We start from the raw sequence: 13401 nt of genomic DNA on the forward strand, positions 1-13401 counted from the left end.
AAGATGGCCTTAACATCCCTATTTTTTTACACAAGATAAGCTCTAGTGAGTGTTAGTAAGAATGTTCTAATTATAAAATACTACATAAAAATCGACATTTAGGGGTTACAGTGTTTTTATAACCAAATAGAGGTAAAGCGACAGAGACCTTTCCAAAAAAAAAACCTTGCTATTGTTGCGCCTCCCACCTCGGGAGAGAGTGGGGCAACTTTGTGGGCTTTCCACTCCCGTACGTCAACTTTATTTAGAATAAATAATTAAGTCAGGATAAAAGTTCAACAAATAAAATTTATTTATACTATGTACAATTTGATATGACTATTGTAAAAATCACAATATCTGACACCATAAATATCTGTCACACCCACAACCCGTATGAATAATCTAAATCTCCCAAAATAATTATAAAAATTAGCTACTTGTACTAAAATATACTTTCCTTAATTTAGTATACTTTATTTATACCTAACCTATAAGTCCTATATAGTTTTATTAATAAATTGTAACTCCCATAAATTCTCCCATAAGTTTTCCCGTCGATGGGCCTCCCACAGGGATATCTCAGCGGCACTATTTAATATAACTTGACTTATATAATTACTCATCTGGTCTGCATTAGGTCTGCCATCCCTCTAAAATGCATATGATGGGAGAACTTCAAAAGTTAACGACTTGGAGGCCTCAGTTATCCTCCCAACTTCTCCCCCCCCCCTTCTCTCTATAGCAGACGAATTTTCGGCTCTTAATATACCTTTACTGTACCCACTGGTTACCTCAATTAACCAATCGCTGACCCGAAACAACCCTTCGCCACTTCCGGAATAAACAAATCAGGGAAAGTGCACGCAAGGAAGTTTTCTAATGGAGAATCATTAATAACCATACAAAATGGGATTTTATCTTCCAAAATGTGATAAGTACAAGTAGCTATTACTTTATTAAGTTGATAAAAACAATGACAATGAAGTGTTCAAAGATGAAACGTGATAAATGACATCAAACATGCTATCGAGATCGAGACCGGGTCGAAATACAGTGAACCCGACTCCAAAACAATAATATACGATTGACAGCATATAATCAATATCTTTTACAACTATTTACCGATTATTTAATCACAATCATAGCAAGTATTATATTGTTACTTTACATATTAATCTGATGAAAACAACGATTGAATAATGCAATATGTATACGCTGCGAGTGATCAACTGGTATAAATACACAACGTGAAGAAATGAATTTCATAATACTATCAACAGAGTTCAATAAGGTCTATGCTTTTTTCGCTTTTACAACATTTTCTCACAGACAAAGTACTCGTCCCATGAGCACCCAACATCAATCCACATTCCCGTGTGCTTCATTAGCACACAGCCACCCTTTCCATCAAGATTTTCTGTTACCCATGACTGTTTGGAGATTGGGTTGTTGCTATGGCCCCACATTAAGATCCCTTTCCTTCTTTTTGCTCCTAACCACAAACTGGTCACAGGCTGACTGATTCCATTACCTAATATCAATACAATAATTAAAAAACTGCGAGAAATATTAACTGGTGCATATTAAGCAAAGCTACATTTTCATCCATTTGTGGAATTACAATTTAAGTGAAAAAAACCGTAATTATAGAATGTGAAATTAAGTAATTAAATTAACTTGCATGATTATTGGGTCTAATGACGTTTGATAAACCTTACAGAAATAACAAAAAAAACCTGGAGAAGATAATCCCTATTATTTTGTCGTATCTCTATGAAAACTACACATTTAGCTTACCATTCGCCGTCAAAAAAGTTTCCAGTAGCCATTTGTTTTCCGCCGCTGTATTCACCTCTACTAAGTAGGATTTTTGTCTTTTACACTGGGTCTAAAACATAAAAATTATAAGTATTATGATTATTTAATCTTCACTTTGTAAAGTTTTTCTCTAAAGTGGTTCAATGTGTAACTTGTAGGCTGAAGCCTTTCCTATTCCTAGCTGTTTTACACGATTGACAGATTGTACCATTCTAGGTGTTTTTACAGAGTGAAGCCTTTCTTATCTGCTTTACACGAGTAAAGCCTTTCTTATCTGCTATACACGATTGATAGTCTGTACCTTAATGGATATTTGTTGAAGGATGAAGCCATACGCGATTGACAGTCTGTATATTTAAAACAGAAACTAAGTGTTTGGCAGCGTAAGCAGTGGGTTCAAAGATCTACTTGCAGTAGAAAAAATGTCACACTTTAAAGAACCAAATAAATCAATTTAAACTAAAAATAAACGAGGAACGATGAAAGACGTAGAAATGTTTAGGACACGTGTGTATACAAGTTAATGCACAAACACTTTTCATCTCGATGTAAAAGGGGTCCCAGTTATAATAGGTGTGTGAACAGATATTCGATAATTCGTAATTTTACCTGGGCATCTCTCCACTGTACTGCTGTTTTATTCAGATGATAACAATGGCCTGTAAAAGGATACCAGCCAGACTCACAAACTAAAACATAATGGAATTATAAACTAATTGATTGCAATATTACAAAGTAAAGCAAATATTTTCTTCTCGTGGACAATTAAGATTGAAAGCAAAAATGACTTATCTAAGAGACATACCTAAAAACTTCAACCATTTCCTATATTACAATTTTCATCACCATCGATGATTGTAACATTGCCAGGCATGCTATACAAAATTTTCAAGTAGGTCATACTTATTTCAATCTTTATAAGTTAAAAGTAAGACATCAATATTTTTATCAGTAAATAGTAGTAACAGGAAGTTTGCATTCTAGTGATCAAAGAGTCTTTCGTTCTAAACACAGCACAACAACAACAATAATAATAATAACTAGATGAGATCTCGTTGCGAGCAACGAGTAGGTCTTCTGTCCGATTTTCCGATAAGATGAGATAAGATTTTGACTATGATCTTTATTAAAAAATAATAATATATAGACTTCCCTCATTAGATTTCATTCTTTTGATTTATCTAACATTATCAAAGAGTTATAGATGAAAGACTTTTGGCCCTTCTGAGCCCCTAATTTGAGGGGTCAGCCCCTTTTTCTTGATATCAAATAAAAGGTCTTGTGATTTTGAAGATTTTTTGTTCAACAACTATTCAGAAATTTCCTTTCGTTTCAGAGATATATAGAATAACAATATTTAGGGGCCAGCCTTCGAAGTCCTTAATGGGGTTGTCTTGCAAAAATTAAAAGGGTGTATATTGTTTAGAACATTATTCTGAACATCTTTTGTTCAATATTGCTTATCAAAATATTTCCCCTTTTCGAGATATCAGGTGTCAAAGATTTTGCATTCTGGCCCCTTATGGCCCCTTATTACGTAACATATGATCCAAATTTTATAATACATAGTTGCAGAATGTTAAGATGAACATTTTTGCTTCAGTAATTTATAACAAAATATTGATCATTAAAAAGTTATAGATGAAAGACTTTTGGCCCTTCTGAGCCCCTAATTTGAGGGGTCAGCCCCTTTTTCTTGATATCAAATAAAAGGTCTTGTGATTTTGAAGATTTTTTGTTCAACAACTATTCAAAAATTTCCTTTCGTTTAAGAGATATTTAGAATAACAATATTTAGGGGCCAGCCCTCCAAGTCCTTAATGGGGATGTCCTGCGAAAATTAAAAGGGTGTTTTTTTGTTTAGAACATTATTCTGAACATCTTTTGTTCAATATTGCTTATCAAAATATTTCCCCTTTTCGAGATATCAAGTGTCAAAGATTTTGCATTCTGGCCCCTTATGGCCCCTTATTACGTAACATATGATCCAAATTTTATAATACATAGTTGCAGAATGTTAAGATGAACATTTTTGCTTCAGTAATTTATAACAAAATATTGATCATTAAAAAGTTATAGATGAAAGACTTTTGGCCCTTCTGAGCCCCTAATTTGAGGGGTCAGCCCCTTTTTCTTGATATCAAATAAAAGGTCTTGTGATTTTGAAGATTTTTTGTTCAACAACTATTCAAAAATTTCCTTTCGTTTAAGAGATATTAAGAATAACAATATTTAGGGGCCAGCCCTCCAAGTCCTTAATGGGGATGTCTTGCAAAAATTAAAAGGGTGTATGTTGTTGAGAAGATTATTCTGAACATCTTTTGTTCAATATTGCTTTTCAAAATATTTCCCCTTTTCGAGATATCAAGCGTCAAAGATTTAGCATTCTGGCCCCTTTTGGCCCCTTATTACGCAATATATGATCCTCATTTTATAATATATAGTTACAAATCCTTAAGATGAACATTTCTGCTTCAGTAATTGATAACAAAATTTTGATCGTTGAAAAGTTATATATGAAAGACTTTTGGCCCCTCTGAGCCCCTAATTTGAGGGATCAGCCCCTTTTTCTTGATAGCAAATGAAACGTCTTGTCATTTTGTGCATCTTTTGTAATATATGTTTTAACAAAATATTTACAGGTAAAAAGATACAAAAGAAAACGTGTCAAATTTTGCGAGATGCTTGTGAGCCTATTTTTCAAGCTCAGGCGAGCTTCAGCGCCTTTTGAGCTGGAAACATATAGATGCGAAATGGCACATCTACAATCTTTCCTCTATCTTCACTGAAAATCTTATCCCTTTATCTCTATTCATTTAGGAGAACACCCCAGGACAAGCCGACCCTCTGAAAATCAGAAAATCGTCCATATCTCACGACCGGAAGTGACGTCATCAAAAAACAAAAAAACCTATCAAGATCAGTTGATTATCTTTCACATCTGAAAGTTTGATGTAAATCGGCCAAGCCGTTTCTGAGAAATCGCGTGCACAAAATCGGTTGGAAGAAAAATAATAATAATAATAATAATAATAACTAGATGAGATCTCGTTGCGAGCAACGAGTAGGTCTTCCGTCCAATTTTTCGATGAGATATTATTTTGACTATGATCTTTGTCAAAAGATAATAATATATAGACTTCCCTAATTAGATTTTCTATTCTTTTGATTTATATAACATTATCAAAGAGCTATAGATGACATGCTTTTGGCCCCTCTGAGCCCCTAGTTTGAGGGGTCAGCCCCTTTTTCTTGATATCAATTGAAAGGTCTTGTGATTTGAAAACGTTTTGTTCAACAATTATTCAGAGATTTCCTTTCGTTGTGGAGATATGCTGAATGGAAATATTTAGGGGCCATCCCTCAAAGTCCTTAATGGGGCCGTTTGACAAAAATTGAAAGGGTACATATTGTTTAGAACATAATTCTGACTATCTTTTGTTCAGTATTGCTTATCAAAATATTCCCCCTTTACGAGATATAAAGCGTCAAAGATTTAGCATTCTGGCCCCTTGTGACCCCTTATTACGTAACGTATGATCAGTATCTTATCATATATTGTTGTAAATCGTTAAGATAAGCGTCTTTGCTTCAGGAATGTATTACAAATTATTGATCGTTAAAGAGTTAAAGAAGAAATAGTTTTGGCCCCTCTGAGCCCTTAATTTGAGGGATCAGCCTCTTTTTCTTGATACCAAATGAAAGGTCTTGCGATATTGAAGACTTTTTGTTCAACAACTTTTCATAAGTCTATTTTCGTTTTCGAAATGGTGAATTGAAATATTTAGGGGCCAGCCCTCCAAGTCCTTAATGGGGTCGTTTTGCAAAAATTGAAAGGTTGCATATTGTTTAGAACATTATTCTGAACATCTTTTGTTCAATATTGCTTTTCAAAATATTCCCCCTTTTGGAGATATAAAGCGTCAAAGATTTAGCATTCTGGCCCCTTTTGGCCCCGTATTACGTAACATATGATCAAAATTTTAAAACATATAGTTGCAAATCGTTGAAATGAACATTTTTGCTTCAGTAATTTATAACAAAATATTGATCGTTCAAAAGTTATACATTTAAGACTTTTGGCCCCCCTGAGCCCCTAATTTGAGGGATCAGCCCTTTTTTCTTGATACCAAATGAAAGGTCTTGTGATTTTGAAGACTTTTTGTTCAACAACTATTCAGAAGTTTATTTTCTTTTTCGAGATATGGTGAATTGAAATATTTAGGGGCCAGCCCTTCAAGTCCTTAATGGGGCCGTTTTGCAAAATTTGAAAGGTTGCATATTGTTTAGAACATTATTCTGAACATCTTTTGTTCAATATTGCTTTTCAAAATATTCCCCCTTTTGGAGATATAAAGCGTCAAAGATTTAGCATTCTGGCCCCTTTTGGCCCCGTATTACGTAACATATGATCAAAATTTTAAAACATATAGTTGCAAATCGTTGAAATGAAAATTTTTGCTACAGTAATTTATAACAAAATATTGATCGTTCAAGAGTTATACATAACAGACTTTTGGCCCCTCTGAGCCCCTAATTTGAGGTATCAGCCATTTTTTCTTGATATCAAATGAAAGGTCTTATCATTTTACACATCTTTTGTAATACATGTTTTAACAAAATATTTACAGGTAAAAAGATATAAAAGAAAACGTGTCAAATTTTGCGAGATGTTTGTGAGCCTATTTTTCGAGCCCAGGCGAGCTTCAACGCCATTGGAGCTGGAAAGATATAGATGCCCAATTGCACATCTACAATCTTTCCTCTATCTTCACTGAAAATCTTAACTCAATAGCTTTAGTCGTTTAGGAGGAGTTTCCAGGACAAGCCGACCCTCTGAAAATCAGAAAATCGTCAATATCTCACGACCGGAAGTGACGTCATCAAAAAACAAAAAAACCTATCAAGATCTATTGAATATCTTTTACATCTGAAAGTTTGGTGTAAATCGGCCCAACCGTTTCTGAGAAATCGCGTGCACAAAATCGGTTGGAAGAAAAATAATAATAATTACCCCTCCAAGTCCTTAATGGGGCCGTTTGACAAAAATTAAAAGGGTGCATATTGTTTAGAACATTATTCTGACCATCCTTTGTTCAGCATTGCTTATCAAAATATTCTCCCTTTTCGAGATATAAAGCATCAAAGATGTAGTATTCCGGCCTCTTGTGACCCCTTATTACGTAACATATGATCAGAATCTTATCAGATATTGTTGTAAATCGTTATGATAAGCATCTTTGCTTCAGTAATGTATTACAAATTATTGATCGTTAAAGAGTTATAGGTTGAAGACTTTTGGCCCCTCTGAGCCCCTAATTTAAGGGGTCAGCCCCTTTTTCTTGATATCAAATGAAAGATCTTGTGATTTTGAAGACTTTTTGTTCAACAACTATTCAGAGATTTCTTTTCGTTATGGAGATATGCTGAATGGAAATATTTAGGGGCCACCCCTCCAAGTCCTTAATGGGGCCGTTTGACAAAAATTGAAAGGGTGCATATTGTTAAGAACATTATTCTGACCATCTTTTGTTCAATATTGCTTATCAAAATATTCCCCCTTTTCGAGATATAAAGCGTCAAAGATTTACCATCCTGGCCCCTTGTGACCCCTTATTACGTAACATATGTTCAGAATCTTATCATATATTGTTGTAAATCGTTATGATAAGCATCTTTGCTTCAGTAATGTATTACAAATTATTGATCGTTAAAGAGTTATAGGTTGAAGACTTTTGGCCCCTCTGAGCCCCTAATTTAAGGGGTCAGCCCCTTCTTCTTGATATCAAATGAAAGATCTTGTGATTTTGAAGACTTTTTGTTCAACAACTATTCAGAGATTTCTTTTCGCTATGGAGATATGCTGAATGGAAATATTTAGGGGCCACCCCTCCAAGTCCTTAATGGGGCCGTTTGACAAAAATTGAAAGGGTGCATATTGTTTAGAACATTATTTTAACCATCTTTTGTTCAGTATTGCTTATCAAAATATTCTCCCTTTTCGAGATATAAAGCGTCAAAGATTTAGCATTCTGGCCCCTTTTGACCCCTTATTACGTAACATATGATCAGAATCTTATTATATATAGTTGTAAATCGTTAAGATAAACATCTTTGCTTCAGTAATGTATTACAAATTATTGATCGTAAAAGAGTTAAAGATGAAAGACTTTTGGCCCCTCTCAGCCCCTAATTTGAGGGGTCAACCCCTTTTTCTTGATATCAAATGAAAGGTCGTCTCATTCTGCACAACTTTTCTTCTATATGTTTTAACAAATTCTTAACATGTATGAAGATATGAAAGAAAAGATGTTAAATTTTGTGAGATGTTTCTGAGATATTTTTTGAGCCCTACCGAGCTCCGGCGCCTTTTGCGCTAGAGAAATTTGGACACCTGCCTGCAAATCTACAAACCTTCCCCTACATTCTCTGAAAATCTTGAATAAATATCGTAAGTCGTTTCGGAGGAGTTTCCAGGACAAGCCGACCCTCTGAAAATCAGAAAATCCTAAATATCTCGAGATCGAAAGTGACGTCATCAACGAAAAAAATTTCCAATAAGGTTCAGATAAATACCTATCAGATCTGAAAGTTTCATGAAAATCGGCCGAGACGTTACCGAGAACTTGCGTGCACAAAATCGGTAAGAATAATAATAATAATAATAATAATAATAATAGGGAAAAAGAAACGAACGAAAACAATAAGGTCTTCCGTTGGAGACGGAAGACCTTAATAAGAATAGGGAAAAAGAAACCGAACGAAAACAATAAGGTCTTCCGTTGGAGACGGAAGACCTTAATAAGTAAGCATAGTATAGGGTTTTCTCAAAGGAGATATTCATACTTCTGCTAGAGAAATTGTTTTGTTTGTCTTTAAAGGTGCATTTTCTCAAATTTTCTGTACAATATCAACTTATATGTTACTATAGCATTTCACTATGAATTTCGGGAAGCGTTTGATTAACACATCCTTGCACTTTCACAATTTTTAACTTTATCCTTAATACTTAAGAAAAGTAGCAATTTTTTGTGTATTAATGAATAATATTACATCTATAATCCAGGAAATTCAGAGTAAAAATGTGCGAAAGCAAAACCCACTCACTTAAGTGTTGTCAGCTCGTGCTCAGTGTTGTGTAGTTGTATACAGAGTTTAACAAATTGAATACACCCGTGAAACGTTAACTGTTTTTGTAAACAGGGCACGAGCTCTGTTGTTGTTAATGTTTACGTTTCACCGGGTGTGTTCAATTGTTAAACTCTGCACACACCACTGACACGGACTGACATTACTGGTGAGAGGATTTGCTTTAGCAACATATAAGTGATGAAATTATACAGAAAATTTGAGTAAATATCAACTTCAAATCTGTGTCTAAGCACCTTTAAAAGGAACACTTCGTTATAAATGGAGCTTGGACCTATATGGCCGGGATAGATGTTAGTCTTAACAAAAAGCGTGTCGATTACCGTTCTGGTCGATGACTTTAGGCTACATGCATGTACTAATTCGTTTTTCACAAATCATCTTATTTCAGTGCGTAGAGATAGGAGGAACGTTTTTATAAACATTAACTATGAAGCATGATATTGTCAACGCATTTCGAGTTTGTTATCTCGAAATTTTATTTGATATTTTTCTTTTAATTTTCATTTTACATAATGGTAATCGCTATATTGGCTATAATCTTTTAAAATTGTTTTCTTGATGTGTGTTTATTTTACAACGCATCCCCGTGATTAAGAAAAAACGTTGCCATTAATATATTCAAATTATATAAAAGAAATTCAAGGAAGTGCATTTTTTAATATGTAGCCCTACTGTTTCAAAACATGAAATCTGAATTTAGAACAGTGACTAAAAGGTATATGAACGTTATTGTAATTATAACAAGCTTAAATAATACAAGCAATATGAATAATTTTCAGCTTTTTAACCCAGAAAATGTCAAGTAGAGACGGAAGGCAATGTAGTACACTGAACTGATTAAATTCTAAGGAATTTATATACAATAGTAATCCATCACACTTCATTGCAGACTACCTAAATCGAGTAACACGGGGTGAATAATGCTTGTCCTAGAAGAAAGTGTGCTATAGTGTGGTATAGGTCAGCTTGACTGTGTTTTAGGTACCATGGAATTTAAGATTTGCTTTTTCTTTAGTGACTTTTATATCAAGAATGAACATGTATAAAAGATAGATAATCGAAGGAAAATACACAAGCCTCTATAAAAAAAAAATAAAAAAAAATAGAATAGTCTTTGAAAAGGCGAGAATTTAAAACTTTAAAAGTGTGACACCTGGTGGATTCGAACCATAACTCTATAAAAGTACCAGCTGTGTTGATAGTTAGCTTTTATACCATTAGAGCTTTCTGGCTATTAAAATAGATGGTGTAAAAATGAACCAGGATGTCAAAACAGGTTTCCTTATTTTTTGTAGATTTTTCGATCCCACCCTTACAAAAAATACTATAGTTAACTATAGTTTACGATAGTAAAATCAAAGTTTTTTTTACTATTATTGTGGATTTTTTGATACTACCCTAACAAAAAATACTATAGTTAACTATAGTTTTCTATAGTAAATCAAAGTTTCATCACTGTTACAGAACTTAAGGTATTTCCACCCTCACGAATTTATGGTTCAAAATAGAAAAACTGCACTATTTTCACTGAATATAGTTTGAACTAGATACTCGTTGCGAGCAACGAGGTCTTCCGTCCGAATAACCATCCTTAACTGTGATATTCTTTGCACGTAAAATTACATTTATATCTGTAAAGACACCTAAAAATTTAACATGGGTCTTTAAAAAGATTTTTTATTTATAAAAAAAAAATAAAAAGAGCACAGAATCCACAAAGATAAAAACAAAGTTCAACATCATTGATAAAGATGAAAAGGTAAATTTAAGCAAAAAAATTCAGATATAGTCGGGATTAAACCAAGATCGGCTGCCCGAAAAGAGCTAGGTTCACTTTATGCATAAAATGGCTCTGTAGATATACCAATTTATTGACTAACTGTTTATGTTCCATTTTAAACAACAAGATAAAGTAGAGACTTAGTGTTTTCATTTCCTATTAAAAATTTTCTCCTTATAGCCAAGGTCTTGGAAAACAGGGCTCATGAAATTGCAATGTTCTTGAATTTTAATGAAAATAAGTATATTTGAGTACTTTCACAGAAGAGAAATAATATGAGCACACCCTCTGATCTAAAAAATAAAACAGGTTTTGTAATCCTCAGAAATAGTTCTATCATTTTATAGTTGCATATTTAAGATCAGAGGTTACGCTCTATATTAAATATCGAAAAATAGCTTTAAAAATTGGCTGTTTTGTAGAATTTTCACGATATGAGGAAAATGACGCATTTCATGACGTCATAATGCATTGGCTAGCCAGAAAATTACGTCATTTTTGATAGATACGCAGTCATCAAAGGTCTAAATGATATTTAATGCATTGTCAACTAAAACCAAGCAGTTTCAGTTTTTCTGAAACTCACAGGGCCAAAAAGGCCCTAAGTGAACCTTGTTCTTTAATATTGAAACCACTACACTAGCGCAATGTACCAGCCATCACCAATGTTTACCTTGCACTCATTCCCTGAAGTAACGAGTGTCAGGCAGGTTAATCTTTTTTTCTTATAGTGTGGAATTATAGGATGAAAACTAGCCAACTAAATTTTGTGCAAGTACTAGTAGATTTACATCGGATTTGTTACTTGCGTTTTAACAATAACTGAAAGCAGAGAAAATACTCTGATACTGATAAAAACTAACAAAAATATTGTGTTTTCTTCCTTTATTCTTTATGCATTCAACTTTTTTCTATGCAATTCCAAATTCAGACATGTCCGTGTAATCTTTTTCTCTACTTCTACACTACTGCATCAGACCATTTGTGAAAGGCGGGTCAAGATAATTATTTTGCGCCAAACGTCACGAGTAAATCTTCGCGCCTTTTCTTTGGAATATGTCTTCAATTGAATAAGTGTACATGATAGCTTCAATGAAATTTTAAAAAAAATATGTTGGTATAGCCTGATTTTCTAGCCTAAGAATATACATTTATCACACTGTACATATAACATACCGTATACGGACAAGTAACATAAAGGCAGCGCTAAGTTTTCTGAAACATTTTATATTCCTCTTTACCCCCAAAGTGGATTATTCCAATTAGTAACACATTAATGAAAAGACTGGAATGTTTCGCAACAAAACACGTCTCGCCATATGACGCTCAAGGAATCTGATACCTATTATGTTCAGTAACTTGCATCTATAAAGGAATATTGTCCTACTAAAATCAAAGAAAAATATCATTGAAGTTTATTTTTCTCTCATTTGAAATTGCTATATGTTATTCAATCAACATGAGAAAGTAACAAATTCTACTTTTAAAATACAATTCGACAACTCTCCAATTTATGATACAATTGCATAGGTATCTAGCTACATATACATTTGTACCAACATGTTTTCCTCGTTTTGTCACATCACAATTGCATCTATGCACATTAATTAGTGCAAAATTCAACTGCAAACTCTATATGAGGGAGTAAAAAGACACGCTGATATTGTGCCGTCAAACACCGCTGCTCTGACGTCGAACGACATAGTCCCCCCCCCCCCCCTTAAAGATAAAAATCTTATATTTGAGCCCCAAAAAGTGAGAAAAAAATCGGACATTCTTTGGATTGAATCTGGATCACCCACGTGAAAATTCAACATGCTAACCATTACACTATCAAACATCAGCGCTTAAAATTGAAAAATGATAAATATTTAGAGTATGGGTTAATCAATTTTTAAACAAACTACATATTTAGCATTCTTGTAAGACTCTTTATTCAGCCTATCAACATCATAAAAAATATTGAAAAACAAAAAAGTTCAAAAAATTACCCTTTTTAAATCACTTCCTGTGACGACCGGAAGTGACGACGACACACGAAATGTTTCCATCACACATTTACAAACCAAATTCTATCATACCTGAAAGTTTCAGACTCCTACCTTTAACAGTTTCTGAGAACATTCATGGACTAGATTTTTAGTGGAAAAAGTGAAAAATCGTAATAATTCCCGACCGGAAGTAAATTTTTCTGAACTTTTTCAATATTTCAAAATGGCATGAGATAACACATAATTCCTGAAAATTTGAATGAAAATGAATGAGCAGTTTTTAAGATATCGCGATTTGAAAAGGTCAAAAAAATAAAAATGAAAAATAATAATAATAATAAGAAACAGTAGAATCACTATAGGTCTTCCGTTGAAAACGGAAGACCTAATTAATTAATAATCACAAAAAATGTATAGGTTGCCATATTTTTTAAGACGTAAGATATACACAAACAAGAAGTATATGTCAGCATAAAAAACGTACATTTTAGTAAACAGTTTTATAAAAATTATGTAGAAACTGTTTCATATACAAAATTCTGATGCTGAAAGTTCCAAAATAATTGTTAATTTGTAACTTTGTTACTTTTGTAACCTTGTTACTTTATAAATATGCTTGAATTGTGAATATCAGGGAAACCATTTTACATTAGAAGTACAAAATAGAAAATGCCTGAA

The 13401-nt window shown here is 33.4% G+C and overlaps 1 protein-coding gene across 1 annotated transcript; it reads right to left on the minus strand.

Moving 5' to 3' along the window:
• Window positions 1–1292: 1292 nt before the first annotated feature.
• Window positions 1293–2674, minus strand: LOC133198164 (macrophage mannose receptor 1-like). Its single transcript, XM_061334301.1, has 4 exons — window positions 2635–2674; window positions 2410–2489; window positions 1780–1870; window positions 1293–1513 (listed from the first exon to the last, which is right to left on the minus strand). The coding sequence occupies exons 1-4, from the start codon at window positions 2672–2674 to the stop codon at window positions 1293–1295; spliced, it is 432 nt and encodes a 143-aa protein (XP_061190285.1).
• Window positions 2675–13401: the final 10727 nt, after the last annotated feature.

Source organism: Saccostrea echinata, unplaced genomic scaffold (assembly GCF_033153115.1).
Source record: "Saccostrea echinata isolate AGI-Se365-2 ecotype Australia unplaced genomic scaffold, CSIRO_AGI_Sech_v1 ptg000033l, whole genome shotgun sequence".
Taxonomy (NCBI): domain Eukaryota; kingdom Metazoa; phylum Mollusca; class Bivalvia; order Ostreida; family Ostreidae; genus Saccostrea; species Saccostrea echinata.

Excerpts from the sequence above, each read along its gene's own strand:
- LOC133198164 (XM_061334301.1), bottom strand. The coding sequence starts at position 2,674 with ATGCCTGGCAATGTTACAATCATCGATGGTGATGAAAATT. Across the intron at positions 1,871-2,409 it reads TACAGTGGAGAGATGCCCAG|ACCCAGTGTAAAAGACAAAA; the intron begins GTAAAATTACGA and ends TTTATGTTTTAG. Across the intron at positions 1,514-1,779 it reads AACTTTTTTGACGGCGAATG|GTAATGGAATCAGTCAGCCT; the intron begins GTAAGCTAAATG and ends TATTGATATTAG.